The sequence below is a fragment of the Trichogramma pretiosum genome, unplaced genomic scaffold, assembly GCF_000599845.2.
Source record: "Trichogramma pretiosum strain Unisexual culture from Peru unplaced genomic scaffold, Tpre_2.0 scaffold127, whole genome shotgun sequence".
Lineage (NCBI taxonomy): Eukaryota > Metazoa > Arthropoda > Insecta > Hymenoptera > Trichogrammatidae > Trichogramma > Trichogramma pretiosum.
Genome location: NW_019640804.1, coordinates 141,903 through 164,004, shown reverse-complemented (window position 1 = coordinate 164,004; position 22,102 = coordinate 141,903). Strand labels below are relative to the sequence as shown.

Genomic DNA, 22,102 nt, shown 5'->3' with positions numbered 1-22,102 from the left:
TTTACCTTCGAAAAAGGATCCAGCTCCCAGCGTCGGAAAAATCCTCTCGATAGTTTCTCGGACAGATTCAAATTACAACCCCGTTTATACATCTTGGTGAGCTCGCACAATTTGAACGAGCAAGCGAAGTCGAAGTAGTCCTTGTACGAGAGTAATTTCGTCGCCTCCTCCGGTCGTAGTCGTATCAGATCGTAAAGCGACAGACGCGGCGTTACCATTATCCCTTCAGCCTGTGTAGCGAACTTCTTGTCGAAGTACCAATATTTACTGAGATTCGACGGCCTATCGAACAGTCCGTGCTTGGCGAAAAATGCAGCGATCGTCGTGGCGTCGCTTCGGTCCAGCTCGAATCCTCTCTTCTCCAGGCACTCGACAACGGCCAAAACGCCCGGCACCAGTCTCAATTTGTAATCGTCGTCGCAGCGCCGCCACCCCTCGAAACTCTCGCCGAAGTAAGCCTCGGTGGGGAAAACGAAACTGGACAGATCGGCGCCGTGATCCAGGAGAGTCGCGACGGTGTTGGGCAAAAGATTCGCCACGGCCAACTGCAACGGCGTGCGGCCCATCTTGTCCCGAGCATCGACCCGCAGCAGCGACTTCTCGGCGTCGTTGTTGTTGTTGTTCTTGAAAAATATCCCCACCAAATCCTCCTGACCGTGTCTCCGGCAAACGACGTGCAGAGCGGTCGATCCCTCGGCGTTGGCCAGATTCGGATCGGCGCCGCTACGCAGCAGCGACTCGGCGATCTTCTTGTGACCGCGCGCCAGAGCCAAGTGCAGCGGCGTATTACCCGTTTCCTCTTCGATGCAATTGAGATCGTGTTCGTGTTCCAAGAATTTATCGACGATGTCTTCCAAGACGTACTCGCAGGCCACGTGCAGAAGAGTCAAACCGGACTCGTTGGTATAATTCAAGTCAAACCTGTGGAATATCTTAAACAGCTCGTAGACGAAGTAGAATTTCTTCTCGATAGCCGCACGATGTAGCGGTGTGGTGCGACGCGACGATAGCTTGCCATCCGCATCGCAGTCGGGCTCGTCTTTGTAGCCGCTCCTGATCACGAAGTCGGTGAACGAGTCTTTGCCACAAACGTTCTTGTTCTTCATATCCTCCACGAGGAGCCATTCGATTTCTTCGGGCCGGAAAATCGCCCGGAGACTTGGAAGTACACCATCCCAATTCTTGATTATAAAAGTATAATGACGAAGAAGTTTTCGTCGGTCGTCTTCGATCTCTTAATTGATCTTTTCGCGTATGCTCTTCAATTTTTCGAAATTTTGTTTGCTAACATGATCGGTGTGATTGAAAACATAGGTGAAAAGAAACATTGTGCGCACTAACACGTTCACTTGCAATGCAAGATACTTTAAACTTTTTCACGAAAAAAAAAAAACACACGTGCTGTAATCGACGAGATCTTCCTAGCTGCTTCACGCTGCAGCGTTGTAACGTATACTGACCATACGTTCATATCTCGGCTATGCATTCTAAAAAGAAAGTAAAAAAACGAGTAATTAAATCTATAGTAACTAGATGCTGGCTAGCTGTGTACAGTGACGAATGGAGATTATAAATCTAGAGTAATAGGGGTTACATACGAGGCAGCGATGACAATAGCATACGGTTAGGCATTATAGACGCCGCCCATAGTGCGCCGGACTCTCACTTTCTAATCTTTAGTGAATTATACGACTCCAATTGCCTGTGTCGTTTGTACGATCAACTCGCACGAACACGCACATGCACAGAATGAGAGAGAGAGAGAGAGAGAGAGAGAGAGAGAGAAACCAATAAACATGACGCTGTAGAGACATTACATCTCCAAATTAATGTCTGTTGAAAGTTTTTTTGGAAAATAATTAGTTTTTGAAGGTCAAAAAATTATTCGATGAAATCCCGCTAAGTTGGAATATTTTTTAATACTGTAAAAATAATATATAAATAGATAAATCAGTACCTTCATTGTAAACAATTTGGTCACAAACTATTTTGATTTTGACCCTCGAAGCACTGATCGTGTTTATAATGAAAATAGATTAGTTTGAATGTTGACTTGCTCGATGAAACAAACCATAACACCAAAAGACAAATTTTACTCATTCAATTTCCAAAATAAAAGAATCCATCTTTTAATTCAAGCACTAAAATGGATAAAAGTGAGAAGAAATCCGGTGAAATTTTCTCAATAGACAATTCAAGTGAACACGACATTGTTGTTTCAGACGACAAAAAACACATTTTTAATACTTGTCAGGAGGCATTTACACTAGAATCAAGCGTGATAACACATCGAGACACAATTCACGATGTAAAAAAAGATTTTGCATGTGACAAGTGCGAAGAGAAGTTCGAATTCCGAAGTCATTTAAGTAGACACCAAATATCGGTACACAAAAACCGCAACGATTTTACATGCGACAAGTGCGAGAAGAAATTTGTGAAAAAATTAAGTTTATTGACGCACAAAAAATTGGCACACAAAAATCGCGAAGATTTCTCCTGCAACAAGTGCGAGAAGAAATTTGAAAATAAATCAACTTTACTCAAGCATAAAAAGATATTCCACGAAGTTTTCAAAGATTATTTATGTGAAAAGTGCGCGAAGAGGTTTGGAAATAAACAGAGTTTACTCTTACACATAAAGGCAGTACACGATAAGTGCGAAAAGAAATTTGGACAAAAGTCAGGTTTGTGTAAACCCCAAACGAAATTACACGAAGGTCGAGAATATAACGCATGCGAAAAATGCGAGAAGAAATTTGGGCATTTAAGAAATTTGAAAAGGCATCAAAAAACTGTTCATGAAGTTCGAAAAGAACACGAATGTGACATGTGTGAGAAGAAATTTACACAAAAATGGAGTTTGCTCGCCCACTTGAGAATAATACACCATGGTCGCAAAGACTACGCATGTGACAAGTGCGGGAAGATATTTATTAGAAAATCGCATTTTCTGTTTCACTTGAAGACAGAACATGAAAGTAGAAAAGATCTTACCTTCAAAGTCATCAAAGATTTTGCATGTAACAAATGCGAAAAGGAATTTGGACAAAAATCGAATTTGCTTTTGCATCAAAAAACCGTTCATGAAGGTCGCAAAGATTACGCATGCGACAAGTGCCAGAAGAAATTTGGTCAAAAAGGACATTTGATCAGGCATCAAAGGACAGTACACGAAGGTCAGAAAAATTTTGGGTGTGACAAATGCGAGAGAAAATACACACGTAAATCGGACTTGTTTAAGCACCAAAGGACAGTACATGAACGTCGCAAAGATTACACATGCGAAAAGTGTGAAAAGAAATTTACAAGTAAATCACATTTGTTGTTTCACCAAAGAACGCAACACGAAGGTCTTAAAAATTACGGATGCGATAAGTGCGAGACGAAATTTGGTCAAAAAGGACATTTGATCAGGCATCAAACGGCAGTGCACGAAGGTCAGAAAAATTTTGGGTGTGACAAATGCGAGAGAAAATACACATGTACATCGGATTTGTTTAAGCACCAAAGGACAGTACACGAACGTCGCAAAGATTACATATGCGACAAGTGTGAAAAGAAATATGGTTATAAAGGGCTTTTGCTTTTACACCAAAAGACAGTACATGAAGGTCAGAAAGATTATGCATGTGACAGTTGCGAGAAGAAATTCGGACATAAATCGTATATGCTCTTACACCAGAAGACAGTTCATGAGGGTCGGAAAGATTTCTCATGCGACAAATGTGAGAAAAAATTTGGACACAAATTGTCTTTGCTCCGCCATCAAAAGACGGTACATGAAGGTCAGAAAGGTTTCGCATGTGAAATGCGTGAAAAGTGCGAGATAAATAATGATTTACAATTGTAAATATATGTAGATAATTATACATATGATTTCCTAAAATTCCAATAAAAATTGTGTCGCAATGATCATATTATCTTATCCCATTTTCACGCGCTTTCAATTATAATTACACCTTTCCAGAGATAGGATTGAAACAGACAATATTAGCTCAGCAAAATGTGATATTTGGGACTGTGGTAAGTTGTATTACGTACTAACAAACAGGTGTCCTATATCTTTTTTTTCTGTCATTTCTAGTACAATGCTTGAAAGCCACTGGCACCATGAAATCGACTCAAACCGAATAAAAATATGCATGACTTTAAACTAGAAAAAAATTCTAAAAAAACTAAGAAAATTTTGCAACGACAATCAAAATTGACGGAGATAGAAGCATTCGAAAATTAACAAAATTTCAATCCCAACTGTTGTTGCGATAGTTTTGTTGGGGAGTGTAATTGGGGTTACTTATAGAACCATACAAAGTCGCGAAAATCGAAGCAGGCTTCAAAAGAATACTGTTGCTAATTAGATTAACTTGTAAGTACCAGGAAAAAAACAATATAAATTAATTCTAATTAATAAATTCAATTTAACTGCATTTTTACATTTCAAATGTAAAAAATTTAAAACCACTGCCAATTTATTGGCAAAAAGCTTACTCATAAAAAATTATATTAATGAAAGGGTTTGGTTATTAAAGGGAAAATTCGAATTTCATTTTTGACTTTTGAATTTCGATTTCATTTTTGTATAAGAAACGCCAAAAAAACCTACAGTTTTCTAGAATTTCGTGTAAGATTCCCTTGAATAGACACTACTGAATCTGACTTAGTTTCCAAATATGTAACCCAAACTACGAGGTCTGGTTCCAAATCTCATTTTCAAGCCTATCACATAACTTCCTTTATGAGGAAGCAAAAACCAATTGAAAGTACGTTTATCTGATAATTTACCCGACTTTTTACAGTAAAAAAAAAGAAAATGTTTGACGTTGCGCCTATTCATATCTCATAATATATAAAATTTCTCATATAAAATATTCAAAGGACTCAATCCTTACGCATCGGAAAAACATCGCCTTGTTCAAGCACCAATTCGATCGCTTGCCTGTGACTATATATTTCAGTGCTAAGTATAGCGATGGTTCGATTGAGCCATTATATACAGCTCTCTATCTCTCGACTCGCTCGTGCGCTCTGTTGTGATAATTCATTTGCTCAATTCAGCTACCCGCGCGATCTCGGGGTAAACATCTTCGCGACTGCTAACTGGAGGACTCGACGCGCGTATACCTGTATCGATGCGAGCTCTAACAAATTTTACGTAAAACGCATTTTCTCGCTAAATTAAACGACAGCTCCGCTATATATCGCGTAAGAGCCCGTAATTATCAATCTTGAGTGCATTAATTAACTTCTTATTGAACATTGCTACATGCAATTTAACAACATTTTAATGCAATGCTTTTTTCAAGAGTAGTTATGTACTTAACTTGAATCTTTATTAGAATGATAAATTATTTTAAAAATACTTTAAATGCTATTTTTATTATGGATCTTATCGAATGTTTGATATCGAAAAATAAATCATTTTCCATAAATTATACTGCTTACGTCACCGACGGCAAAAAAAATGAATTTTAAATTTTGACACGAAAAAAAGGAGGAAATAAAATAATATAATAATAATTAGAAAGTAACGTTGAATGAAACATTGGCAACGTCTTATCTCAAAAACGTAATGGAAATACATTAAGTTCATGATGTTGTATGTTTTCCAAATAGCCTCATCATATATGGTACGATAAACAAAGCAACGTATAGTTCACCTATTTACAGACGTACATCTTGATTCAGTGGCTTACAAGATACGTTTTTGCTACGCTTACGAAAAAATCGATCGAACGCATAGATAAACATAGCATTATCATTTTAAACTTCATTGAATCTCAGTGTCATAAGTAATTGATATGTAATCAGAAAGAAGCCAAGCCATGGCTCTCTCTTTCATCCATCAGAAGCCTTTACAAAGGAGCGTTTCATGTGTTGCAGCCAAACATTCATTTATGTAGGTGCATCTGATATTGAATATGCAAATTATAGGGTAATGCACGATGCAGTCTGCCTGTATAGAAGAAATGTAAACTGAAAGTTTAGGTATAGCTTCACAAATACATGCACTGCTAATCGTGGTATAATGCATCGATATACATGAGCTGCAAATAGCTAAGTTCAAGGTTCACGAAATTTAATTTAAAAAAAAAATTGTAATTTGTGGTAGAACAAATGATTATTTTGTAGGTGCTTAAATAATAGATTAAATTAATAGTTTTGAATATAACAAGTTATTACAACTATTTTTTTTATAAATTATTTACATTGCCCATTATTTCATTTATAACGATAAATCTTTTGATTTAATATTTTTCAAAATAATAAGCAAGATTTCTTGAATTAAATATGATACATCAGTACCGTATACTAAATAGAAAAAAATGTAATTACAGATATGCCTTCCGATAACGGAGCAGAAGATTCAATATGCTGAGGGCAGAGAGAAAAGAACCTCAAGCTGTAGTCATCGCGAGTCTGCTGATTACACTTATCACCTTACCACACATAACTTCAGGTGAGAAAGCAAATCTCTTTTCCAGCCTGGAAACAGTTCAAAAGTTGCAACGGTTTTTACGACTCACTCCACCAATTGGGTTTCGTGGTGTAGCGGTTATCACGTCTGCTTTACACGCAGAAGGTCGCCAGTTCGATCCTGGCCGAAATCACATTTTTGAAGATTTCAGTCATTTTTTTTTTTTTTTTTAATATTAATTTAAAAATTAGGTCGGTCTGATGTGAAACTGCTCTGATTGAGTTTCGGGGTGTAGCGGTTATCACTGCTTCAATCTTTCTAAGAAAAACCAAAACACAGGTAGTGTAAAACTCTTCTATTTTATTCTATATTATAAAAACAAAATGTATGATAGCGAGTGTCCTAAGGGACCATTCTGTCTGACTAAATCAATGATGTTATTTTTGTTCATGTTTAATAACTGTATAACATAATATTTGTCCAATAAACTCGAACTTTAAAAAAATCACTGCTTCAATAAACACATAAATATCTTTGCAAAATAAATTAAAAAAAATTAACAAAAAATGAAAGCAACGACTACATAGTTTTCGAACCAGTACTTATAAATAAATAACATTATAGGAAATTTCTTCCACGAAATTAATTCTAAAGATAGTGACTCAGGGTCAACTTTAGAAAAAAACAAGTATGAAAAAATTTAATCAAAGTCTTGAAAAAAACAAAATCACTATCCCTGACAATGAAAATCTTAACAACACTGAAATAGATTCTTACATAAATAAGCTATAAGCATAAATATTTGATGCAATACAAGCATCGACACCTACTTTTTCGATTAAAAATCATAATGATACGCTATTAAATAAAAAAATTGTGCAACTCTACAAAGAGAAGCATAGCCTACAATCTAAAATACATAGAGTGTGTAATAAAAAAGACCCAATATCAGTTGAGCTTTAAAAATTCCTAAAAAAAAATATGAAAAGTGTCAAACAAAAACTCTACCACGAGTTTAGTAAAGAAGCAAATGATAACTGGGCAGATCTCATCAAAAGTATAAACTATAAGGAATCAGCTAATTTTTTCCCAAAACTTAATGAATTATTTAAAAGAAAAAATAATAATGATGAGATAAATAATCTAATTATTAGAAAAAATAACATGCTAACTTATTAGACACATGCAAAATAAATAAAGATACTCTGACCGCGAACGAGAATAACGATTTTACCATTGCTGACCCCTTATTAACCCATTAAGTCCCAAGAGGACGTTTTTTTAACACTTTATTCGGCCACTGTATTTTTGGTGTAAATGGGGTCAAAAAAATATGCGAGTAACTAATTCTAATGTAAAATTTAATGCCCTTTCAGAATCTGACCTCAGATTTATGAAAAAAAAATCAGGTCAAAAGTTACACTTGATTTTACCCAAAAAAACATGATTTTTAAAGAAAAATTGTTTTTATTTTTCGAATTTCCAAATGAAAACCATTAGAAATCTTAGGGGTTTCGTGCAAATATCGCGTCCTCAATACCAAAACTAATAGTTAGTGGGGTTTAGATTGAAGAAAATAAAGTTAAAAAATACACTTTTTTCTCAAGTCCTTCGTTTTTGAGTAAAAATACTATAGGTTTTCATTCAATTTTGCGAGTTTCGCACGCCATTTTTTGTGTTTGAACATTGATTTTTTTAATCGGTACCCCACTAACTTTCAGTTTAGATATCGAGGACGCGATAATTGCACGAAACTCTTGAGATTTCAAATGGTTTCTATTTGGAAATTCAAAAAATAAAAAAATTTTTTTTTCAAAATCACGTTTTTTTTTTATAAAATCAAGATTAACTTTTGACCTGATCATTTTTTTGAAAATCTGAGATCAAATTCTGAAAGAACATTAAATTTCACATTAGAAATAGTTCCTCGCATATTTTTTGACCCCATTTTTACCAAAAATACAGTGGACGAATAAAGGGTTGAAAAAACGTCCTCTTGGGACTTAATGAGTTAATAAATCATGTGATAGGTGAATTTTTTCATAAAATCAACTCCTAAGACATTGACTTTAAATCACCAGTAGAAACATTAATAACTAAAAAATTTCACGAAAAATACGATGAATTAATTGTACTACCTCCATTAACGACCTATAACAATAATAATAGGGCTACCAGCCCTACTCTCCCCCGCGATACAGCCAAGTACCTATTTACTAATGTACATACAGTTAAGAAAAGAATACGGATAATGAGAAATAAAACTTCTGCTGGATGGGATGAAATACCAATGCCGTAATTAAAAAATTAAACAATCATTACATTAAAAACTACACTATATTTCAATAATTGCCTCAACAATGGCTACTACCCTGAAGCTTGGGAAAAGGCGAAACTCATAGTATTAAACAAAAAATCTGGACAACCTCTTGAAATAGATAACCTCAGACCCTAAGCCTAAGACTCCAAGACTCCTCAATTATATGAACTCAACATAGTTGATCAGCCAGCAGCAACTTGCATATACTTATACAGTCATTTTCACTTTGCCGCTTGCAGATTTACAAATGAAGGTACTCGCCATCTAGTGAGAAAGGCTAGAATTAATTACCATTGCTTTTTTATGAATTGCTTGGAAAGCTTGTGCATATATATATCGAATGCAATTCAAGCACGATTTTTTTCAAACAATTCATTAATTTCAATTTTTTTTTGAATAATTTTTCGCATACAATTATTTTAACTTTGCCACTTGAAGATTTATAAAATATAGAAATAAACAGTACACAGCAAATATCTCAAACGAGTCAGCAACTGCAAGCTACTCTCAAATAATCATACACGTTTCAAAAAATTAAACAAATCATGTCTGCTTTACACGCACGAGGTCGCCAGCTCGATCCTGTAGGAAATAAGTCACATTTTTGAAGATTTCAGTAATTTTTTAGATTTTTTTTGGAATATCGATTCAAAAACTCGATCGGTCTTAACAAAGTAATTCTACAAGTGGGTTTCGTGGTGTAGTGGTTATCACGTCTGCTTTACACGCAGAAGGTCGCCAGTTCGATCCTGGCCGAAATCACGTTTTTGAAAATTACAGCAATTTTTCAAACATTATACATATTTTTATATATCGATTTATAATTCATATTTTTATTACAATTTTTTTAATTATTACAATTTTCTGTCAATGAAACATGATACAATACATAATATTATAAAAGGTACAAAAATAACACTATTTATTCAGGAAAAAATATTTTTAAAATTTTGATTTATTAATACGATTTTTACGTAAAATTTTAAAAAAGTTTAAAGGTTGAAGGGCTAATCGGTATGGTACTGAGATGACATCTGCATATATTATCAATTGATAATTTCACTCTCTATTATTTTTGAAGATAATTATTGATGCTGAGCGTAGCAAAGTCGTACACATTCGATATTGCTCATTTTCGATGTTTTACTCTAACTGCGATAACTCATGCAGGGATAAACCAATCGATCTGAAAATTTTACATAGCATTGTTTCGGTACTGATGGAGTGCTGTATACTTTTTTAGCGTCATCCATATATCCTAATATACAAAAAATGCCTTTTTATGCAATTTTGAGTTTTGCACGTCGCGACTTCTCCACTTCGAAAAAAAGTAATTTTTGTTTGCGATCGGTCTTACTTGTGTATCGGTATTTAACATTGTACTTATGACAAGTATATTATGTGTCGTGTTTTGAGTACCACTATACTGAGCGTAACATGTTTGAGATATAGTATAATTATGTCGTGTTTCAGTTAACATTGTACCGATGACAATTATATGTCGTGTTTTGATTATCACTACTGAGAAAAAATTTATGATATGTTTATTTATTATATGCTAATAAATAAATACATGTTAATTTATGATATGTTAATTTATTTATTTATTTCGATGTTTCATCATTTTGCGCGGTATTGATAGGTACGTTTTAAGATCTTTTATATTGATCTCGTGCTTGGGTATTGCCTTCATGCACACTTTTGACGTGTCTGCATAAATATTTTCTATGTTTAAATTTTTTTCCGCATAAAACCTAAGCGTGATCAATGTCTTCATGCTGCGTTTTAATGTGAGTTATAAGACGATCCTTTTGAGAAAATGTCTTGCCGCACTTACTACAATAAGTGGTTTTATTATGCATCAAATTCATGTGTTTTTTAAGATTACCCTTTAGTGTGAATGTCTTTCCACACGTAACACACGTATGTTTAACACCATTATGTCCCTCGATATGCCTCTTGAGATCTCCTTTTAGTGTGAATGTCTTTTCACATATACTACACGCATGTTTAACACCATTATGTACTGCATCGATATGGATCCTGAGTTTATTCTTCGTTTGAAATTTCTTTCCGCACACTTCGCAAGTAGATGCCATACCATTATGCATCGCATCGATGTGAATTTTGAGATCTCCTTTTCGTGTGAATGTCTTTTCACATATACCACACGCATGTTTAACACCATTATGTACTCCATCGGTGTGGATCTTGAGTTTAGCCTTGGTTGAGAATTTCTTTCCGCACATTTCGCAAGTACGTGCGATACCTTTATGCATCGCATCGATGTGAATTTTGAGATGACCTTTTTGTGCGTATGTCTTGCCACATATACCACACTCATGTTTAATACCATTATGAATTGCATCGATGTGAATCTTGAGATCTCTTTTTTGTATGAATGTCTTTCCACATAGACCACACGCATGCTTAAAACCATTATGAACTCCATCGATGTGGACCTTGAGATTACCTTTTCGTGAAAATTTTTGACCGCATATATTACATGGATGTTTAACACCATTGTGTGCATCGATGTGAATCTTGAGTGCAGCTTCAGTTAAGAATTTCTTCCCGCATACTTCGCAAGTAGGTGCCATACCATTATGCATCGCATCGATGTGAATTTTGAGATTTCCTTTTCGTGTGAACGTCTTCCCACATACACCACACGCATGTTTAACACCATTATGTACTGAATCGATGTGGACCTTGAGATAATTTTTTCGTGCAAATTTTTTACCGCATATATTACATGGATATTTGGTACGATTGCGTGCCTTATCCGTTTGGGTTTTGCGTTGACTATTTTGAGCAAATGTTTTTTCATTTGCATCAAATGCATCACTGAGTTCACCATCCAAATTCAATTCCTCTTTTACTTCGTCGACAATTTCTTCTTTAATTTTCTTTTGAGTCTGATAATCGCAACCATTTTTCATATGCTGCCATTGATCTGGATAATCGTCCTCGATTTTCTTGACTACTAATAAGTTAATGCCGAGCTTCTCGTCCTTACATTCGAATTCTATTTCCAAATCGTTATTAGGTCCAGAATTTTCATCATTTTCACGAAGCCCATAAATCTGGAAATGAGATTAGTAAAAATACTTGATCAAAATATTGACTAAACAGTCCCACATCAACACTTACTAAATTTTCTCGACAAAAACTCGAGAATTCGTCATTTTTAGCATCGCATGCATTGTCAATTATCTTATAATCTTCCTTTTTAATTGGGGAAACATCATCTGGTTCCTTCTTCACTCTGCAATATTCCCAATAATATAAAGTATTATGCCATTTTTTTTAAATTTCATTCTCACGAAACAAAAATTACCTGACATCAGAGTTATATACATCACTGAAGTCCATGTTTATCACTCGGAACTTGATCAACGACTAATTGTTTTGTAATGATGTTACACATCGAGCTAGGTATCATAAGTGTAATAATATTTACAAATCGTGGAATGAAAGTTTGAGAAAATTTATGTCAACAGAGACACTCTAAACTTATCATTTATTATTGGAGAAATTATACTATTGATCTCGTAATAAACAATTAGCCATTTTCTTTGAATTGTATCTTATTACAAAGAAATTATAAATTATTGAACACTTCATGAATCGCAAAATATGAAACAAAGTTAACGTGAGCGAATGAAGGGTTTATATACATTTTTATATTACACTAACGCCAAATACGTGACTACAGTCGCATCTATATCATTTACCATTTTTACACAACGAGCGAATATTTTACATCTAAATATGCATGGTTAGTCATGTAGTCAAATATACATCTATATATATTGTCATGTGGGCACACCGGGCCAGCTTAATGCGTACATACACCTCTATATGTGTTGGCATGCCATGTGCAAATTCCTTTGGTCGCAAGGTTGTCAATAAACGCTGAGCACAAAACATCGATAAGTGAAATCTATTTCGTACGTGCGAATTACGAAAACCTGTATTCATATATACCTATACTAATGTACATGTAGGGAACATCAAACTAAAAAATACGCCCTATTTTTGTGTTCTACTTCCAATTATACCAATAATAATTTTAACGGCTTTACCAAATTAGCTGACACAAAAAACTCATTGAAACGTTGATTTATTATGATACTCATTGAAGCTACTATTATTAATTTTATATGGCTGAAACAACTATTATCATGATGTCGTGTGCTATTTCGTTATTTACCATTCAGTCGCTCAGCATTTTTCAACTGTGGTTGCCACTAGTTTATTTAAAAAAATAGTATTATTCAAATATCTTCCCTAGGGAATGACATACATTTAAATAAAGATACAATAATACCCTTTAAACCAGAAGTAAATTTTTATAATTTTAATAAAATTTTGTTTTATAAATATACAAATAACAATTTTGAAAACACGGTCGATTCTAAAATTCGAAAATCAAAATACGTAACACTTGTTCCTGAAAAGATAAATAACATTCGGTCGAAGTAACCATAACAAGAAATAAGTGAGATTATGTTCCTGCACGAGTTAATCAAGACTGCATCGTTTACAGTATTGATTGCAATGAATTTAGCGCTATTACGAGTGCAAGAAAATCCTGTGTATGTTATTATCGCTCTGTGACAAAACGTAATATGTAGGTCATCAGCCATGCACGCGCGTGTAGATACAGGCACGCGTTTGCATATTATACACACAAGCACCCGCCCGTGCTTAAACACATGATAGCGAAGAGTTGGGCATGATGGAAATTTAGCCACGCACAAAATAAGTGAAAAAATGTGATTTACTTTTGTAACAAATTTATAAGAACAAGCTTCGTCTAAAAGCACATTCCTTAGCATATTTTTAATGAATTAAGTACAGTAACAGATTTATTTCTGTGTATATCGCTGGCATGGAATGTATAATACAAAATCATCACCCTATTGTCATATGGCTTGTCTTATCGCCACCTGGCGTATTAAATTTTATTTTACGTAGTGCATTAGACTAAGAATTGTTTTAATTTTTAATTTTTAATTGTAAATTTAGGAAATTTTAAACACTAACATAGGAAAGAACACCCTCAAAAACATAAGATATAATGGCTTTCATAATTTTTTCTGTTTCGATTGAGGCATGGTATGAGCGAAAAGTTGAATATTAAAATCGTACCCTCTCAGCTTTAATGGGTTAACTTAGTTCTTTACTGAGTTTCATAAATAATATAGCTTCACAAAGTACTAAATATTATTAAATTTTGAAAATCTCTTAAAAGAGAAAAGAAAACAAAATTAACACACAAAATATACGGAAATGGAGTTCAAAAACAGCTGTATTTCCAAAAAACATCAAAATTTTAGAATTGAAAATGCAATTGAATGAAAAAAAAAATCTAATAACACAGTGAAACTCAAAAAATAAATTAAGCGAGAATAAATTTAATCGCTTAAATCTAATTGCGAGCATATTGCTTTATATAAAAAGCTTCAGTAGATGATACTTTACTCGTATATATGCTCAGTTGTTTCACATAGTTATTGTTTTGTAATTGAACTTTGATGAATTTCTCTGCGTAAAATTAGAGAAAAATTTCACGAAATGCCGGAAAGCTTCGTGCTCGCATGCACGTGCTATGGTTGCACAGAATCTCCTCCACAGCTTTTAGTATTAAGTATACATGAGCCCAAATATGTAATCTACTTAAGGCTATAATATAAAAAGCATCATTCTTTACAAGAACATTGTAGTTTTGTAGGTAGTTTTTGTGGGAATTTTCACAGCTGCGCGCTCAAGATCAACATTAAAATAATGACAATTTAACCGTTTCAAAAAATTGATACTAGTTTTCAACCACTAATTACAATAATACTACTTTAAGTCTCCACCGCCTCCAAAATCTGCCACTAGATGGCAAGTAGGTTTAAATCTGTAGATCTGCAAGTGGTGACATCATAATAATTGTATAAGTCGAAGTGGGAAGTGTTTTCAAATGTTCTTTTTTCTCTCTGTTTCAATTCAATTAAATTTTAAAATTATTCTTCTTCCGCGCCAAAATCGATATTCGATAACCAGCGTACTGTAGTGCACGAAATCGGTGTTGAGAAAATCTCAAGCAATCATACAGACTTCATATGGTATTACAGCTCGCGATTTCGGCATTATCAACGCGCGCTGACCAAATACATAATCGTGCGAACCCCTCGGCACACCGTTCATTACACTTGGCGCGCTCGATTCTATATACGTATATGTACGTATACTGTTAAATCTGATCGATCGGAGCGTTAAGAAAGCTATATATACGCTTGTACATAGTGTACATGTGTGCTAATCTTGCTTCGAGCCCCCGATGTGTACTGTGTGTGTGTGTACGTACACGGCGGGGAAAAGGCTGGGCTGCAGGAAAACAGTCTCGGCGCTCGCAGTGTGCCGAGAGCTGAATGAAGAAAAAAAAAGAGAGAGAAAAAAATTGACAGTTTGCTCTGGCGATGCCCCTTTCACTGTATCTATTCTCGCGCATTGGCGCGCCCATATGTAGCGACCTGCTCCGAGCTCTTGTTTTAGTGTGTGCACGTGTATGTATGGTATAGTTGTCCGACTGTATGTACACGTCGCACACATACAGACACGTGTTATTGCCATTTGTTGCTCGACACTATTACGTCGAATATATAGCCGACGAATGCCGATATATGTGTTTATCGCGTAATGTCGTGTTACTCACTTTTCTTTTTTAATGCAGTTCACCTCAGTTGAAATGGGTTTGGAGCTATAGGCAGTAGCTCGCGCCCGCGGATCACGTATAGAAAACGACACTTTCGCACGATACCTTGGCGGTCATTAGTAGAACACGAGAACTGCACTTTAAATACCTCTAATCGGTGAGTTTTGCGCGAGGGGGGGGGGGATATTTGGAAAAATGCAAATTTCGTACCGAACGAAGTATACGATTGGCGTTTAGTCTTACCGGTATGAACCAGATTCGCGTCGAAGCCGATAATTTTGCCAAGAAGTACAAAGAATCATTTCTATCAAACGCACCTTGTACACATACCGTGACTAATTTTCCATCATCGTCCCAGCAAATTAAATTCAACGCGATCGTGAGAATGTATTCTGTATGTAACTTCGCTATATTTCTGTTTACATTTTTTGGAAAATCATAATTGCACAACATCTATAAACTCGGGTTCTCATTGTTCATTTCGCACCTTATCGCATCGCGCGCCACGTTGCCCAACAGGTGTGATTATACGGACGAATTGGCTATTTTCGTGGCTATCTTGAAATTATAACGAATGAGCAATCGAAAATCGAACGCCTATTGCACTTATACGTTTATTTCGCAAATAATTAGTAATACCGAGCCCGAGTGTATGTGTGTATGTCCGCTACATAAAACTTGATTTATATTGCAAGAGAGAGAGAGAGAGAGAGTTAAAATTACTTATATCTTAGGAGTCACTTTCGCCGGGGTATCTCCGAATACTCGTGCTTAATTTTTCAAATCTTTTATTTTTTACTTCTCCTTCGAAGGAAAACTCAATTTTATCTTCGTAAAACGCGCTCGCGCGCGTGTGTGTACTAGCCAGTGAAAATTCACATTCTCTGTCACGTACAAATACAAATACAAATAAACACAGGGCGTGTAGCTAAGTAATCCAGTTGCTCTACTTTTCCGTATTTTCACTCCGAGAGCCTAGCGTCGGTATTTAACTTTGCCTCGGCGAGACAGCTGTTTCTTGCAATCTCAGGGAATTTCAGCAACTTGACACGGTATATATACGTAGTACCGCGTGACGATGCAAAGGAATTTTGATACAGAGATAAGGAAAAAAATTAAGATGACGTTCTGTTATGCCGGATAGAAATGCTTAACGTTTTATGGACAATTTTTGGAGAACGAAGAAGGTTTTTTCGAACTGAAAGGGTCATTAGAATCGGTTAGGTCATATATGAACAAAGTATATAACGTTTTTCCATTATTTCATAACAATTTAATAACAATTTTTTTTATAATTTAAAATTCGTACAAATTACCATTTATATACACTCGCACTAGTTGTTTTAGTCATTTCAAATATGAAATATAAATTGAATTTAAGTTGCTATAAACTGTGAACAAAGTTGTAAATTGTCGAGTGAGAAATTAAAAAGGCGAAAAGTCGTTGGTAAAAAACATTATTTATTGGATCAAACAAGAACAAATATCATGTGTTTGCTCGTCGAAGGTAATCTGAAGAATCCACTTAAAACTAGAAAAAACCAGATAAAAGACAAAACAATCGGTTGCTTAGTCACCTGCATTTGAAGATGCTCCCGTAGCCTATCGAAATACAAACGTCTCTGTAGCCAATCGAGCGAAATTTTTCATAATACAAATCACCCCGCGTGTTCCTTTTGACGCATCAGCGTCGAACACCAGCGCTCACCGACATCGCTCACGACTCGGCAGCGCGGCTGACGAGAAACGTAAAAATCAAATGAATTGACAATCGGGAACAGAAGTTTTAATGATTTTTTTAAAATTGTGCTTTGATTTATACAGTTATTTCAACTTAACCACTTGCAGATTTACAGATTAAAAGGTGCTTGTCATCTAGTGGCTTAAAGTGGTATTGTCTTGTTGAAAGTAATTAAAACCCAATTTGAATATTTTGAAACAACTAAGACATAATAAAAATATATCAATCAATGGGCGTGTATCTTGAAGCACTGGACATCTATTTACTTTTCAGAGAAAAAGAAAGAAAGAAAGAAAGAAAAAATAAGATTTACCTAACTAATAGCTCTTCTCTCCTTTCATTTGTTCAAAGGATGTCAATTCTATCCCGCCGGAGAGTATCTCAAGTTCGTCAGGGTAGCGGAGAACGTGCGAATAGGATCGGACATCGTGACCCTGGAAGTCCATCCGAGGAGTCACCTTGCGATCATGGCCGTCGACAAAGTAAGGGCAATTTAAAAATTACTAGTCGCGCGCGTACACACTTTGTGAGCATGTGTGTCACTTTGTCTAATTAACAACAACAACAACAACAACAATGACTCGAAAAAAAAAAAATGCATACAGGAAGAAGACTCGAGATACTTCGGCTGGCGAGAAGTGAACAAGACGCACGTATCGATCGTGCTGGCGAAATCGCTCGAGGACGTCGTGGATGCCGATGCCCCGCGAAATCTCCTCAAGTTTCGTCTGGCCTGCGATCACGCGGACGGTGCCAACTCTCTGGTAAAGTATTTTCCCTACCCAAAATTATATATATATATAATACACATCGCAGCGCAGATGCTCTGTGTAACAGCAGCAGTAGTAGTAGAGTCGCTTTTCCGATTCTCCGCCGTCGTCGCGTCGTTCAGCCGGAGGCTGCAGCATAAAAGCGACTCCCGTGAAACTCAAACTCAAAACTAATAACGTGGCCTCGCGCAGCAGCGGCCCTTTTTCGATAATAATATAACGGCGAGGCTAAAGCGCAGATACTATATAGCTCAGGCTCCCTATTATATATATCTATATACGTATTGCGTCGCAGACACGAAGCTCGTGCAACGCTACTGCCACTGCCACTGTCGCTGCGGTTCATTAATTAAATCCTCGAAGCTTTCTAGCGTGTAACGAGCGCGGGAGGACGTGCCCTTGCCGCGTCCACTGATTTTCAGCCCCGGCTTTATATTATAAGGCTTATTTATTGTATTACTTTCTCTCTGTGTGCACGGCTCAAAGTGCACACGCTGTGCCGTGTGCGTGCGGTACGTTGGTATGGTCCTTCCTTTTTATTTTATCGCGATTGATACGGCAGATAAAACTAGTCAAAGTTCATTGAATTCATTAGCGTTACGTCCTCTTCGTTGTCGTTGCACAACTGAACGATGTAACTCGATCATTCGAATTTGTTTTCCAATTTACTGTGCTCGCGCGATCGCGAGAGCAAAACTTTACTCGACTTTGTCCGCGCTCGATGCGTCTATATATCAAACGCGTAAAAGTAACACAAAAGAAACCGAAAAACTTTTGTATTCAGATCAATTGATTCTCGATGCCGAGGCTTGAATAAAAAAAAAAAAAAAATATAATAAGATAAGAAAATAATAGAGGTAATAAAGTCGTAGAAAAGCCAAGATAGAGCGAGAGCTGCTGCTGCTGCTGCTGCTGAAAGAGAAATTTTCGTCGGGGGATATAAGCGGCGCATTACAGTAAAAAAGAGCGAAAAGTGAGATAAGACGAGCCGAGCGAGGATAGCGCGAGAAAAAAAACGCACTTATCCGAGATAAAATAGAGCTCTTTAAAACTACAGCTTCGACCGCGGAGAAAGGAGGATGGGCGCGGACAAAGGGGTAAACTTCGTACTGGAGAAGGGGGAGGCAAAAAAATTCACTAAAAAACTTTTGCACTCGCGGAAAATAAATACACGCGCGCGCGCCAGAAGTTTTCTTTGCGAATCAATTGTCCGAATGAGTAAATAAATTTGCTACCAACCTTACTTTCCTCTGTACTTTCAACCGTTCTTCTTTTTTTTTCCACACGCACACATGTATCACAGGTCTCGTCGCACTTGTCCGTGACGGTCTACGTCGAGGATGTGAACGATCACGCTCCGCAATTTGTCGACGCTCCTTATCACGTCACCGTGGATGAACTCTCACCTGCAGGTATGTGCGCGCTCCGCCGCCATTCATTTTCTTGATCGTCTATATATAGCGAGTCGAGCTTAATCCCACCCGAGCTCAAGGCTCGAACTTGACTCGAGATATATATCCGCGGTGCTATATATAATAGCGATTAATTTGAGTTAGCTCTTCGAGCTGAGACTCGATTGAAAATTCCCGCGTGCGACAAATTGTTTTTTTTTTTTTTTTTTTTACTTCGATTACAATTAAAAATCTGCACAATTTTCTATCCGTAAAATAGGTCTCACGATATTTCGCGGGATTCACGCGTTCGACAAGGACAAGCCCGGCACGCCCAACAGCGACGTGCACTACGCCATAATCAAGGGCAACGAGGACGGGAAATTCGCCCTGGAATCGGGCCACAGAACTGCACTGGTGCTGAAAAAGCCCGTGGATTACGACGCGGGCGATCGAGAGTACAACTTGCTCATCAGTGCAAATGTAATTTTTATAAAAAAAAAAAAAATAGTATCATAAATAGTAGTACTATATAAATGCTCTGTGATGGTTTTCAGGATCGAGGAAGTCCAGCCAAAAGCTCGAACACAACGATCACGATAACGGTCGTCGATAACGATGATTTGGATCCCAAATTCACCCAAGACATATATCGCACGCAAATTTACGAGTTCTATCCAGTACCCGTGAGTATACAGTCTCGATTTTTTCATAAAATTTTCATATAACAAAAAATTTTGTATCTCACCCGCGCCCCACGCAGAGCCGCTCGATCCACAAGGAAGTGGACTTCGCCACGCCGATTCGCGCCATCGACCAGGACCGCGAGATCGACGTGCCGATGCGCTACGATATCATATCGGGCAACGACGCGGGCACCTTTCACCTGGACCCGCGCAACGGCTCGCTGTTCCTGGAGCGCGCCATCGACCTCGACGCCGAGCGCAATCTGCCGGCCAACACGTTCGTGCTGCAGATACGCGCCGTGCAGATCGACAATCCGGCCAAGCTCGCGTTCGCCCGGGTCGAGGTGGAGCTGCTCGATCTCAACGACAATCTGCCCGAGTTCGAGGTCGACTTCTACAACATCTCGATCGTCGAGAATCTGCCCAACGGCTTCAGCGTGCTGCAGGTCGTGGCCTACGATCGCGACCAGGGCGAGAACGGCGAGTTCGCGTATGAGCTGCGCGACCCCGCGGGCGCCTTCGCCGTCGATCCGCGCACGGGCTGGCTGACCGTGCAGGACCAGAGCGTGCTCGATCGCGAGAAGAAGTCGTTTCTGCAGATGAAGGTGCTGGCGGTGGAGAGGAGGCCGAGCGTGGTCAAGCGCTCCAACGGCTCGTCCTCGGTCAACGTCGAGGTGACCCTGCTCGACGCCAACGACAACAATCCCGTCTTCGTGCCCAACAACCTGATGGAGATCGTGGCCAGGAGCGACTTCAAAGTCGGCACCATCGTTGGCCAGGTGAGCGCTCAGTAATCCGTACCTTGAATATTTACGCAAGATCTCATCTAGGAATAACAGTAAATGTCTCGCAAGTGTAGTTTAAAGTTTAACTTCGTTCATATTTCGTAGTGATTTTATTGATGCAACAGTTATGCACATATATTCGAAATGAACTGAGCCTACAGCCTTAAACTAATTAATATACCAATTTCAAATATCCATGATCAATGAAATACTTAGATCAAGACAAATGTGCCAATTGTTAACCACTGTCCAATTCTAGACTAGAATATAATAAATCGATGATTGCGCTTGAAAAAATATTCTATACGCTCATAAATCTCAATTAATTTAAAATTTGAGCATCAATAAGTATCTAGATCATTTTTTTATTCAACTATTTAACAAAAAGATTACTAAAAATATGTTTTAAATTCGTGCTATAGCGCGATGCACGTTTATTTATGCAAAATGTAAGTACCATAGCACTTTAATACCATTCACCTTCTATGATAGATTATACAAAAGTTTATTTTTAATTTTCTGATTTCATTAGTTTCATGTTTAAAAATGTTCAGTTCAGAGAAAAAATTATTTTTTAATTGTATAAGTCATCTGTGAGTATTATTAATCCTGTATTTACTATTTTATAAAAGAATTTCGCAGCAAAATGTCGATTTCACTGATGAACATTACAAAATGCTTTATTATTTATGTGGATTCCTCGAAGGAATCGTTGCCGAGTAATGATTTTTAATTGTTTTAAATATTGTAAGTAGAAATAGATGAATCGGTAACTTCATTGTAATCAATATGATCAGAAACAATTTTGACATCGTCCTTCGAAACATTAATCATGTTTATAATTAAAACTACTAGTTAAAACTACTTAGTTTAAATGTTGTCTTTCTCAACGAAGCAAGCAATTATACCAACAGAATACATTTTACTCATTTAATTTTCGTGGCACTGAAAATAAGGATTCAACGTTTAATTTAGGCACCAGCATGGATAAAAATAATAAAGAGTCCGAAGTTGATGCCTCGGAAAATAATTCAAGTGAACAAGACGTTGTTGTTTCAGACGACAAAAAGTACGTTAGTGATATTTATCAAGAGACATTTACACTAGAATCAAGCATGATAGCACACCGCGACACAATTCAAAATGAACGAAAAGATTATTCATGCGACAAGTGCGAAAAGAAATTTGGGTTTCGAAGTCATTTGAGTAGACATCAAATATTAGTACACAAGGGTCGCCAAGATTTTGCATGCGACAAGTGCGAGAAAAAATTTGTGAAAAA

At 36.8% G+C, this 22,102-nt stretch overlaps 2 protein-coding genes and 2 non-coding genes across 4 annotated transcripts in view; 3 read left to right on the top strand and 1 right to left on the bottom strand.

The window, feature by feature from the left end:
* The first annotated feature begins 6,538 nt into the window (after nt 1-6,538).
* Trnav-uac lies at nt 6,539-6,611 on the top strand. The gene has a single exon. It is a non-coding gene; the product is annotated as a tRNA-Val (tRNA).
* Nucleotides 6,612-9,427: 2,816 nt separating this feature from the next.
* Nucleotides 9,428-9,500, top strand: Trnav-uac. Its single transcript has one exon. It is a non-coding gene; the product is annotated as a tRNA-Val (tRNA).
* An 829-nt stretch (nt 9,501-10,329) lies between these two features.
* LOC111693829 (gastrula zinc finger protein XlCGF57.1-like) lies at nt 10,330-12,164 on the bottom strand. The gene is made up of 3 exons (XM_023459646.1): nt 12,079-12,164; nt 11,892-12,006; nt 10,330-11,824 (listed from the first exon to the last, which is right to left on the bottom strand). Exons 1-3 carry the CDS (start codon nt 12,111-12,113, stop codon nt 10,493-10,495), a joined length of 1,482 nt encoding a protein of 493 aa, XP_023315414.1. The 5' UTR covers nt 12,114-12,164; the 3' UTR covers nt 10,330-10,492.
* LOC106658084 (cadherin-89D) overlaps nt 12,158-22,102 on the top strand; it is a 27,142-nt gene continuing 17,197 nt past the window's right edge. Inside the window, exons 1-8 of the mRNA XM_023459709.1 lie at nt 12,158-12,187; nt 13,312-13,357; nt 17,513-17,670; nt 17,794-17,952; nt 19,262-19,370; nt 19,630-19,832; nt 19,907-20,035; nt 20,113-20,814. Coding sequence (XP_023315477.1) covers nt 12,158-12,187; nt 13,312-13,357; nt 17,513-17,670; nt 17,794-17,952; nt 19,262-19,370; nt 19,630-19,832; nt 19,907-20,035; nt 20,113-20,814 — 1,536 coding nt within the window. The remainder of the gene's footprint in view (nt 12,188-13,311; nt 13,358-17,512; nt 17,671-17,793; nt 17,953-19,261; nt 19,371-19,629; nt 19,833-19,906; nt 20,036-20,112; nt 20,815-22,102) is intronic.

Coding starts and splice junctions, on each gene's coding strand:
- LOC111693829 (XM_023459646.1), bottom strand. CDS start 12,113: ATGGACTTCAGTGATGTATATAACTCTGATGTCAG. Junction 12,007..12,078: donor GTATATAACTCTGATGTCAG/GTAATTTTTGTT, acceptor GGAATATTGCAG/AGTGAAGAAGGAACCAGATG. Junction 11,825..11,891: donor GTTTTTGTCGAGAAAATTTA/GTAAGTGTTGAT, acceptor TCTCATTTCCAG/ATTTATGGGCTTCGTGAAAA.